The sequence below is a fragment of the Styela clava genome, chromosome 11 (assembly GCF_964204865.1).
Source record: "Styela clava chromosome 11, kaStyClav1.hap1.2, whole genome shotgun sequence".
NCBI classification, from domain to species: domain Eukaryota; kingdom Metazoa; phylum Chordata; class Ascidiacea; order Stolidobranchia; family Styelidae; genus Styela; species Styela clava.
The window spans coordinates 2,893,736-2,905,751 of NC_135260.1; the positions used below are offsets into that span (position 1 = coordinate 2,893,736).

General features: G+C 36.6%; 1 protein-coding gene across 1 annotated transcript; it reads left to right on the forward strand.

The window, feature by feature from the left end:
* Window positions 1-5,281: 5,281 nt before the first annotated feature.
* On the forward strand, window positions 5,282-8,996 carry LOC120335814 (uncharacterized). The gene is made up of 4 exons (XM_078118068.1): window positions 5,282-6,064; window positions 6,451-6,562; window positions 7,324-7,546; window positions 8,054-8,996. The coding sequence occupies exons 1-3, from the start codon at window positions 6,054-6,056 to the stop codon at window positions 7,510-7,512; spliced, it is 312 nt and encodes a 103-aa protein (XP_077974194.1). The 5' UTR covers window positions 5,282-6,053; the 3' UTR covers window positions 7,513-7,546; window positions 8,054-8,996.
* The last annotated feature ends 3,020 nt before the right edge of the window (window positions 8,997-12,016 follow it).

Genomic DNA, 12,016 nt, shown 5'->3' on the forward strand with positions numbered 1-12,016 from the left:
GTTTGGCATCAAAACAAGTTAATAATTAGAAAGTATCAGATCATGTCAGACCTTCAAGAAACGTCGTTTGGCATCAAAACAAGTTAAAAATTAGAAAGTATCAGATCATGTCAGACCTTCAAGAACATCGTTTGATCAATGAACCCTCGTTTGTTGGTGCGACTCAACCCAGTGATGACTTATTCGAAATACCTTCAAAAAGCAAACGGATTGTATGGAAATTGCCCAATCAAACCGGATTTTTCGTGTACTAAAACGCAAAATTACGCATGCTAGAACTTTTTCGATAAGTACTTTGACCGTTCTGACTATCAATACTTAGTCATATATACGAACTCAGCATATTGAAGTATTTCTAATGAACAGTTAGTGAAACCAGAAATGCGGGAACAATTTCACATTAATTACCATAAGTGGTTTCCGTCGAAATCATGCAAAACCCATCGCAACTAGTTCATTTTTAAGAAAACTAACTTATTATCATTTGATGATACTCGTGAATGTTGTACAAACCGTTTAAGTTCGATAAACGGACACCCGGCCTTTTCAAAGTTGAATTTTTTTCGTCTACTATGCTGATTACGAAGTCGAAATAGTCGAATGAAATGAAAAAAGAATATTCAGACCCCCCATCTATAAAAAAAAAGGCAGTGTCGGCTTTTTTGCATTGCAAGACTAAAAAACAATATATAATTTTTTACCACAGCGAGTGTGAGATAGCAAAGCGTTTGAGCTGTTGCTGCCATCCGTGCAAGGTATAAGGTTCTTGACAAATGGAAAAAGTGCAGATAGCCAACATAAGATAGCTGTGCTTACATGCTCAGCAGCCGTATAAGCATACAATTGGTTCATGGGAGTTACAAAATTATCAGGTGGCAAATCTACAAATACATTATAAGTAGCCGAGATAGACGCTAGGTCTTGAAATTTTTCATGTGGGCTGCCTACAACTCCTACGCCCTCATGAATCAAGTTTCACTGCCTGCGAAGAAAGTATATTCACTTTATAATTTATTTTGAACAATTTAAAAAAAATGTAAGATTGGTCAACACCAACAAGATTTACTCGATAAAAAAGACTACTACTAAATGCGCGACACTATGATTACAAACCAAAAAATGCCATTTCCAATGAATGATGTATGGATGGTTGCATTGAAATATACAAGAATTTCAACATCAAAAACAAAATTAAATATTATTTATCAAATTTTCGGCTTGGAAGTCTCAGGACAAAGTCAGTTTGGCACAAGGACAAAGTCAAAAATTAGGAAGCATTAAATCTGCTAGAAACATCTTTTGGCACGAAGACAAGATCATGTCAGACCTTAAGAAAACGTCGTTTGGCACCAAGACGACTCAAAAACTAGGGGCCATCCACAGTGTGGCACAATCCATCATGATTCAGATACATAGATGCGAGACGTGTCAAGGCAGGAAATGTTAAATAGAAAACACTCAAATCGACCAAAAAAAGGGAAAATTGCCTGTGTGTGTTGTATAATTCCGGACGGCTAAAATACATAATACTTTTGAATGCGAGACGTGCCAAGGCAGGAAATGTTAAATAGGGAACACTCAAATCGACCAGAAATCGAATACTGGTAAACGCGGTGAATCTTTAGTCGATTTAAAAAACCGCAAATCAAACAGATCTAACATGTTAAAATATTATTGCTCAGCCAGTCAGCCTTACTGAAATTCTTTTTAGGCCATGATCCCAAAGACAGATCAGTGGCACATCTTGCAAAAATTCATAAAAATATTCAAAGCTTGTAGTGATTAGACTGAATAAGTCGGTAGATAAAATTAACACAACTCAAATGGGTCCGTAAAGCGAAGCGGCATGCGTAATCTATCAGTCGACATTTTCGTTATCCCTGCTACCGGTAACCCATTTCATAGTCAAGATTGTTTACTCGGAAATGCTAACTTGCAACAAACTACAAATTTTACATTGCTCACTCCCAAGCATCATTTCAATTACGCGCATGACACCAACAACTTATCTGTTGGATTCTAACAGAACCTAAAGAGGTATGAATCTAACAATTTAAATACAGATAGCAGAAACCTAAACCTCATTATAATAATATGTTTACTCATCTTGTAGATTCATCGTCGCGTTCTTCTGGAGTTTATGCGATCACTTTCAGTAATACAACTCACGAGTATCTATCTTCTTTGGGTTTTCCGTTCCTGAATTGAGAAACACGGATGATTTCTTTAATATTGAAATGTGGCAGATAGTGAAGAAAAAAAAGCATATTGCCAAGTGCAGCCAATGCATTCATTTCACTTACGTTTGATACAATGTCTCGACATAAGAAAATAAGATCTTTCAACAACGTGTTCGATAAGCAATACAACACAAGGACTTAAGTACCAAACCATTACACCAAATTACCTTTAAATGTCACAAGCAAACCCGACACGAAACTCTGAAGCCGTAAACACCCGCAGGTAACAGGTATCTGACCGAAATGATCGTGTGCCGCCAAGGTCGACATCAAAAGAGAGTGAACACGTGTAACTACGGCATTATGGGTAATTGTGTTCAGAGTCTACGCGAACAAATGTCGTGCATTTGTAAGTAGGATGGATTAGCCAGTTTCTGTTCATAGCGTTCACCATCTGTATTCCAATGCAAAAAAACGCTACTTTAAAATAATTGCCGCTTAGTATAATGTTTCTTCCTATATGTTACCATAAGATGCATGGGTAAACAAAACATTTCTATGGCCAAAAGTTGAATACTCTGACCCCGGTAATATATATATATACATATATATATATATATCGAAAAGGCAATGAAAATCAGTTCGGAAGCATGCGAGTATTTTGTGTCTATATTTGTACGGACGATTTATATAATGGACCAAATTCCTCAGTTTCAATTTTTAAACGAAGTTCACTACGTCGCAAATGTTCCTTTCCCCCGTTTGCTCTCGGCCGGAGTAAGGATGGATCAATTGCAATGGACCTTCCCCCGAGCATCAACTTCCTTGTTTACTTCGTGACATTGGCCAATCAGCAAGATGCAAAAAGTGACGTAACAATGCTCCCTTTTCGCATCCGCTCAGACACTTTTCTCACTTAGACAGATTTTCAAGCGTGGTCGTAAACATTACCTCGTTTTCAAACTCTATTCGTTAGTTTTCTGTTGTGTTTCGGAAACTAAAATATAAATTCAATGATCACTCTGTCTTCCTAGAAGTTTTAATTTTTGCAATGGTAAAGTATAGGAGAATTTTTTCGGGGGTCAAAGGTCGGGGAAAGGTCCATGGGTCACTGTTATTGAAATGCGGGGTAAGTTTAATATTATCATATTGATAATTTATCGATATTTGCAGCTTTTTTTGTCTGTTTGTTTCGCAGGATCCAATTTTGTGTACCAGTGTATAGTACACTAACCTATCTTTCGTTTGCAGATTGGGAGAATCCTGCTCTTACATTGCTATCGATTTGTTGCAGCTGTCAGAGGTGGCTTCATTTTAAAAGTCGCTTCTGATAGGGCGTGTAAACGGAACAATGACTTTTATTGGACAAAGAGGCTATTGTTCGGCGCCTGGCAAATTGAAAAAATCCGCCGGTGGTCACTACTGGCTTTTCTAAGAACTGCGCTGCCTTTATTCCGAAAGATATCATACCAAATAGATGTCGACATTTGCATAAAGCTGAGTACACAAATAAATTAGATCAATAAATATAAGCCATGATACCAAAAAAATGATTTTCAAAATTAATATGAAATGTGTCCAAAATTAACGAAGAATTTTTGTTGAAAAATTGACCACTAAGCAGTTTTCGTGGGCTCTGTGGTATGAGACGAGAGCTGAGAAAATAACCTCATCTACTGCTCATGATGTCAAGCATACTGAACCTGATGGACCCTAAGAATCTTTACTATTGAGGATATGCTCAAACATTTAACGTCCCATAATTGTAATGGGATCTTTGATAATGAAAGTCAGGCTATTGATAGTTTTAGCGTTTGTTGTATGTGGTTCAGGTTGATTTGATTCAAAAGTAAGAAAGTGGTGTCAAATTTGGTTGCCATAACTGTTTTCTTGAAGCGCGTCTAGGTGGCATTGTATCGTGTGACTGTCATTCTGCTCCATTGCTTGAAATTAACTGCCCTTCCTCGATGCTTGAATCTGAGTCAGAACGAACATCATGCGATTCAGATTTATAAATCAGAATTTTGTCTAGATATTGATAGGAATCTAAAGCGCGGCCATCGATAATATACTCGAGTTCAGATGCAAAGCATGTCCAAAATCACAACTGTGTCAACATAGTTAAATTGTGATTGTAGTTGCAACACGAAGCGTGTGATATTACTTCAAATTTCAATTCAGATTTATAAATCAGAATTTTGTCTAGGTATTGATAGAAATCTAAAGCGCGGCCATCGATAATATACTCGAGTTCAGATGCAAAGCTTGTCCAAAATCAGAACTGTGTCAATATAGTTAAATTATGATTGTACTTGCAACACGAAGCGTGTGATATTACTTCAAATTTCAATTTTGAACACAACTATTACCTTAGCGGGTTTAAGGTAAACTTGCTAAAGTCATAAAATTGAAAACCGTAAATTACGACGAGATAAAATTGAGAATCGAAGTCGTCAAGCTCAAACGTACATTACGAAGTTTTAGTGATTTACCGCGTAAAGCTGAGCAAATTACACACAGACAAGTATGTGACATTCTAGGCTGGTTACCCTCTAAGTAAGCAAAGTCTTGGTCGATGTCTCAAACTTGTCTAAAGTATGGCGCATAAACATGGCAGGTATACTAACCATAAAAGTAGCCTACAGTATGGCGAATAAATTTAGTAAGTGTACTAATCATAAAAGTAGCTTACATGGAACAAATAACAAGATACCTTTCAACAAAAACTTTTAGCATTTATGCAGTTTCAAAAATCACAGTATTCATTCACAGGACAAACGGTAACAGAAAACGATATAACAGGCGCCTGGTGTATTGTCAGTAAGGGCCCATTCACACCAACGCAGTGCGTCGCGTTATATTTCTACGCAGGCGCAATGCGTTGAACTTGTTCACACTGCGTTGTGTCGACGCATAACAAAAGGTCTTATATTCCGGGTGCAGTGGTACCGGTATTTTGGATCAGGAACTTGATAGGCATTGTGTGAAGAGCAGTAATTAGGTAAGACAGCTGTTGTTTAGATATAAATTTGAGGCTTTTTGGCGAGTGTATGATGCAGTTGTATATCAATACACTGGTTATTATTTTTAAAACAATAAAAACTGTACAATGATTTATACAGATTGAAGAGATATGGGTATGGATTTAGAACATCTCATAGTTGAGGTTAGAAAAAGGAAGTGTCTTTACGCTGTAAAAGAAGCAGCTTACAGGAATACAATTGCAAAAGGAAAAGCGTGGGTAGAGGTCGCAGAGGCTTTGGGAAGAAGTGGTAAGAAAATGAGTATGAGCCCAGAATAGTAAACAGTTCCTATATTGCATCTAAAACCAATTAGGAAGTAATTAAGTAAATGTAAGATGCAAAAATAACAAAATAAACTTCAAAGTATATTGCTTTTCAGTGACAGTAATCAGTAATTTATTTTTTCACCAAACAGAAAAAAAACACTTCATGCAAATAAATATAAAAAAGGAATTTAAATACGGCATTTCAGGGCGAAAGGAATCGCGAAAAACCAAAACTGGTTAACGAGCAGCGACACCCGTGAATTAATCTAACAGAAATATAAACAGGAGAGAGAAAGAAGTCAAACATTATATCATGAGAAAAAAAAGACAGCAAAATTCAAACCAAATACGTACAACACTAGACTCCGAGCACCGTCAGTAATGTAACCATGCAAACGACATTTCAAAGATGTGGCCACACAGAGTACGGTGCCCTTAACCATGGACTTTGTTAAGTTCACCTTCAAATAGAGAATGAGGTGAAGCTGAGGTGAGAAAGAGGTGGTGCTGGAGTCATTACAAAGTCCAAGAAGAATTGAGAATTAAATGCAAAAGCAATCCAATAAGTTAAAAAGCAAGATAATATGAATAACAGGTAAGAAAATATTTAAAAGAAAAAAACACACAAAAATTCTTCCGGCAGGATAAGAGTTATTTTTAAAATAGCTCACCGACCTACCTAGCGTATGCAATACATAGCCATACCGGTTTTAAAATATAATATTTGATCAATCAAATAGAAGATGATTTAAATATTAATCAACAGCAGCAACAAATGGATTTTGGGTTTTTTTGAGTTTATAGCTCCATCTATATGTTCTTATGAAGACTATTAGTCTTACGAAATATATTATATATAAAAGCAATTGGTACATGGTTCAAAAATGTGTAAGGCGAGTTATACGGTTATATCAATATATAAAATAACAATAATTGAGAAAATAGCATATCAACATTTGATACGAAAACATTAAATAACAGATTCAAAAACCCAACTACAACTGTTAGGATCTGTGGATCAGATCGCGGATTCATGGCAATATCAAGACTGAATGCTGACAACACATCAACTCAAGGTCCTGGCAGGAGACAGGTAAGAAGAGAGCATGAGTTTTTTATATTTAAATTTAAAGGTAGAGTATGTGGAGTCGCGTAAACATTGGGGGATACTATTCCAAATTAAAACGCCTCTATATTTTAAGGAATTTTGGGTTTTGCTTAGGGAATAGCGGGGTACAAATAAATTAGATCTTGACGAGGAGCGGGTGTTATGCTCATGCATGGAACTAAGTTGAACAAAATGATTGTCAAAAGCTGCAGGTAATTTCTGGTTGTGGAATTGATGCATGATCTTAGAGATCACAAACTTGTGAATGTCGGGCAATTTTAATACCTTGATCTTGTGGTATAGGATGCTTAAGTTGGAACGAATGGGTGCTCTAGTGAGAATTCTAATGGCCTTATTTTGTAGGACCTCTAATTTATACAAGTTTGATTGGGAGGCAGCTCCCCAAGCAGCTATAGCATATTGTAAATGGGATTGGAAAAGAGCAAAATATACAGTTCGCAAAGTTGCGTCTTGTACATAGTGCCTGAGCTTTCTCAGAATCCCTACCGATCTTGAAAGTTTTCTGTGTAGCTCAGCAGTGTGGGTGTTCCATTTTAACTGGCTGTCGATATGAAGGCCCAGATATTTGTATGATTGGACAACTTCGAGAGTGATACCATTTATTTTAATCAAGATGTTTGCATGTCTAGTACGAGTTTTGGGGGTGAACAACATCACTTTAGATTTATCCACATTCACTGTAAATTTGTTACAAACCATCAAATCATATATTTTTTTAATTTCAGAGTTTACTTTGTCTTGAAGCGTATTCAAATCTTTTGAACTGTCAAGCAAACAGGCGTCGCCAGCGAAAAGTTTGGTCAAGAAGTTGGAGGAGGACGACAGATCATTTATTGCGACGAGGAAAGCAAGCGGTCCCAATACAGAACCTTGAGGAATTCCACAGTGGATGGGGAGCATTGCAGACCTATTGAAATCCACTTCGACAAATTGTTGTCGACCGAACAGGTAATCGCAGAATAAGTTGCCTGAAGCACCTCGAAAACCATAATGTCTCAGTTTGTGTGAGAGAATAGAGTGATTGACGGTGTCGAAAGCTTTTTTAAGATCGAGGAAAATACAACAAACAAATTCTCCTTTATCCAGTTTATCGTAAATATAAGAAATTAGGTCGAGAATAGCGTGGTTGGTCGAGTGATTGGTTTGAAATCCGAATTGACATTTGTTGATTAGGTTGAATTTGGTACAAAAATTGAGCATTCTGCTGTGCAATAGTTTTTCTAAGATTATGCCAATTAGGGGTAGTATTGAAATTGGTCTATAATTTGAAGGATCATTATTACTACCATTCTTAAATATAGGTACCACTCTTGCAATCTTAAGTGAAGAAGGGAAGGTACCTAATCTAAATGACGCGCTGAAAAAGTGACTTAGTGCTGGTGAGATGATATCAGCGACAGATTTAAGAATGTGGGATGGAATACCATCAGGTCAAACAGCTTTTCCCTTTTTCAGGTTCGCTATAATTTGGAAGACCTCTGAAGGTGACGTAGGTTCAAGAAAAAATGAATTTTGCAGGGGAGTACCCAAGAAGTCGGTAAATGAGACTGAGCTTTGTGGGAGATCATCGGCAAGTTTCTTCCCTACCGTTGAAAAGAATTTATTGAATTCACTAGCAATCAGGACTGGGTCAGTCACAGTGGTTCGATTTTTGAGCTTCAATTCTGAGATGGAGATGGAATTTTTGGATTGTATCTTAATGATGTCATTGATCGTTTTCCACTTGCGTTTAGCATCACCTCGGTTGGTCTCAAGGACAGTGCGATAAAACAGTTCTTTAGATTTCCTTTGCAAATGTACTAACATATTTCTATATATTTTGAAGTAGACGCGCTGGGATGTATTGCCCCTTAAAAATTTATTTTTGAACATATTATTTTTGTGTTTCATGGACTTCCTAATTCCCCTAGTGATCCAGGGTTTGGAGTAAAGTTTGTTTTCTCTGCGTGAAAGGGGTCGTAAAGGCGCATGTTTGTTAATTAACCATTTTAGGCGACCAAGGAATGTATCAAAAGAGTAATTGAAATTTTCTCTACAAAAGGTAACACCCACATAGTTGCTACACATTGACTCAACATCGGATCTAAAAGAATCGTTACAAAATTTAGACATATCGCTCTTCATGCGAGTATTGGTCTTGATGCTTATATGTACACCTGATATTGTGCACATTACAGGAAAATGGTCGGTCAAGTCGCTTATTAAAATAAATGATGAAGAACATTGGTTTATGGCGTTTGTATAAATGTGATCTATGAGGGTGTGGGAGGTAGAGGTGACCCTAGTAGGTTTAGAAATCACAGGAAGAACATAGTATGACATGAGCATATCGAAATACACAGCAGTGGAAAACCCAGTATTACAAATTTTTTTTTGGTCATTGCAAGTTTTTCGAAAAGGCGAGCCATTGCTAGGGTAAACGATGGAATATTACTTCTCGGATGGTTGTAAATAATTCCAATAGTGAGACTCTGTAGTTTTGAGTTGGGTTGTGAAAATTTGAGCTCGATCCACATATCCTCACAGTTAGGGAACGCTAAGTCAAGATCACGAACTATTTGGAAATCTAAATGATTTTTGATGTAGACACCCACACCACCCGCCTGAGTTGGGGAGGGGACATGGAAAAAAGTGTACCCTGGGATGTCTACATTAAGAAATGTGGTCCTATTATTGATCCGTGTCTCACTTAAAGCAATCACATGAGGAAGGAAATGAAAATTCGAAGTCAGTTCAATTAGATTGTCAACATATTTTGCTAGCAATCTGATGTTATAATGTATTAGAATAAGGTCTGATGGTAAAAACCTGGAGGAAACCTCATTGACATCAGTTATTTCGAGGTATCGACTGGGTTTTGAATCATCAAAAGGAATAATACTAGCTGATTCCCAGTTGGAGGGATAGGTGGCTAAATCATTCATAGCATTGGTTATGACTATGTGTGAATGAAATAAGAAAGGGAAATGACATTAAATATAAAATGTATGAATATACAAGAGTCTACATGCATTACGTTATCGAATAAGTGGGAAGAGGCAGTTGAAAAAAGTTGACAGTAACTCAAATTTGACAAAGTAGGGCAGAAAGACATTGTAATAGAGTATTATTTGTTTAAAATGTTTGCACTTATCTGATCTTCTCCAAATCTTCTTCACTATTTACTGATAAAGTGTTAGTATCTTTATTTTTTTTCACCAGAACCTTTCCATTGGATGTCCACAGAAAAGCGTATCCGCAACGTTTTTTCAGGACTTTCGCTCGATAGAATAGATTTTTATTTCTGTCTGTTAGATTCTCGACAATGAAGGTTTTCGATGAATTTGGGATACAAGTTGATTTTGAAGCAGATTTAATCAGGTGGCGATTCTTTTTAATTTTATTTCGGATCTTTCTGTTTGTAAATTTAGCAATTACGGGTTAGTGGATTTTGGAGTTATGTGTGGGAGAACGATGGGTTATCGAGATGTCGCAGGGTTTTATGTCAACCTGAATTATTTCAGGGCCACGTAGCAGGGCCACGCATGAGCACAGTAGTGTACATCTTCATACCACCAATACGTAGATTGCAAACTATGACTTCGAAAATTATTCGTCGATGAAAATCACCTGAAATAACGATCCCCCCAAACACTAAGGGAAATCAGTAACCAAAGTCCCGAGGTTTCCAACGGTTCTCATAAAACCGTGATTCAATAAGTCTTCGCCTTTTTAAATATAGTAAATTTCTTATTTTGTCGTTGATATACCGATACTTAATGAAACTTTTCAGAAAATTGCCATAGCCACTCATGTACAATACCTTCTTTTTTTAACCATGCATATTTATATTTATACGCATATAATTATATACTGGGGACTTAATTGCAAAGCCGCACTGTCTACTATGTTATCCTAAAGCCTCACTTTGAACCGTAAACGAAATAAGGCTCGGTTTTATTATATTTTCCTTTCCAAATATAGTAATGTTACTGTTCTGTCATGCATATACCGATACCTATTGAAAATTCATGTGAAACTACTCAATTTTTTATGTAAAATGCCATTTTTTTCTCTCTTGCCATACCCACATATATATAACACTTCGTAATGAACCTTCATAATACGTTTATGTAAAACGCCCTTTCTTTATTGTATATATGTGTTCCAACAGATGTACATAACAAATTTTGTACGTATTCGAAAATTACCTAATCCCTTTGATCAACCACCACAAACGGTAGAAGAACACTCTGTCCATAGTATATAATAGAACCCGTCTCCAAGTCCTTAAAGTCCAGGTCACGGCCCTCACGAAATGAAATGCGGTAGATACGGAAAGATCTGCCTGGTTCAAATAAAAATACCATAAAATACTGACAGCCAACCATATCGACAACTAAACGACCTGGCTACAAGTGTAGCAATGCAAATATGTACCCCTTAAGCGTAAAACTGTGACTTAAACACCATAGACGCCCCGGTAAATATCTTAAGATAAGAATAATACAAGCACTGAAACAAAGGAGCTACTAATGACGTGAACCAGAGGCCATAACTGTCGCAATGATATGACCCCCTGCAACCGATTCGCAGTTCGGAGAAAAATTCGTTTGCAGTTCGTAGAAAAATTGGATACATAACGAGCCCATATCTCAAATAGAAGTCTCAAGAATCTAATTACAACCCACATATAAACCGTGAAAACTTAAACTCTTCGCCATCACTGAAGTGTGCACCATTTATTTTTTCACTCAGAATCTAATCGAACTCTATTGTAGAGTCCGTTTAGTTTAAGCATTCAAATTTGTTTTTTTCTTTTCCATTCATTATGGTTTGTAAATAACTTATTGAAATAAAATAAAATATCGAGATGCATTTGTCTTGAGATTAATGTACTGCTAGGAAGGTTATTAAATTTACCAATGTATATTGGTCGAAGCATAATAGAAATGAAATGCACTTTGTCTAACAACTAGGCGTGAGAAATACGTCTGTAAGTACACTACTGACTATAACAAACTATAAAAAAATATGATCAGTATTGGACACAAGTCTCTAAAGTCCGAGTCCTAGTAGTTTTTTCAACGCTAAACATTTTCTTCGAGTCGCGAATAGACGAGTTCGAGTCTAGTTTGCAAATAACCGCCTTTGTTACTTATCGATTTTGATCGGTTAGTATGTATGATAGGTATTTGTCTGTTGGTCTGTCAGACACTTTGGTATGTTACGGAATATCTCACGAAAAGAAGGTTGAACCTGCTCCAAATTTTGCATGTGCATTTATCATATCTTGGAACAAAAGCCTATTGATTTTGGATGAAATATGTCGTATAATTAGCATGTAATTAATTTTTTTGGAGGATCGATAAGTCGGCGGTCTCCAATCGCCTTTCTCGATTACGTTTTTATTCGCTTCGACAGACTTCTGCGTATAAA

Coding starts and splice junctions, on each gene's coding strand:
- LOC120335814 (XM_078118068.1), top strand. Junction 6,563..7,323: donor AAGGTCCTGGCAGGAGACAG/GTAAGAAGAGAG, acceptor TTTTAATTTCAG/AGTTTACTTTGTCTTGAAGC.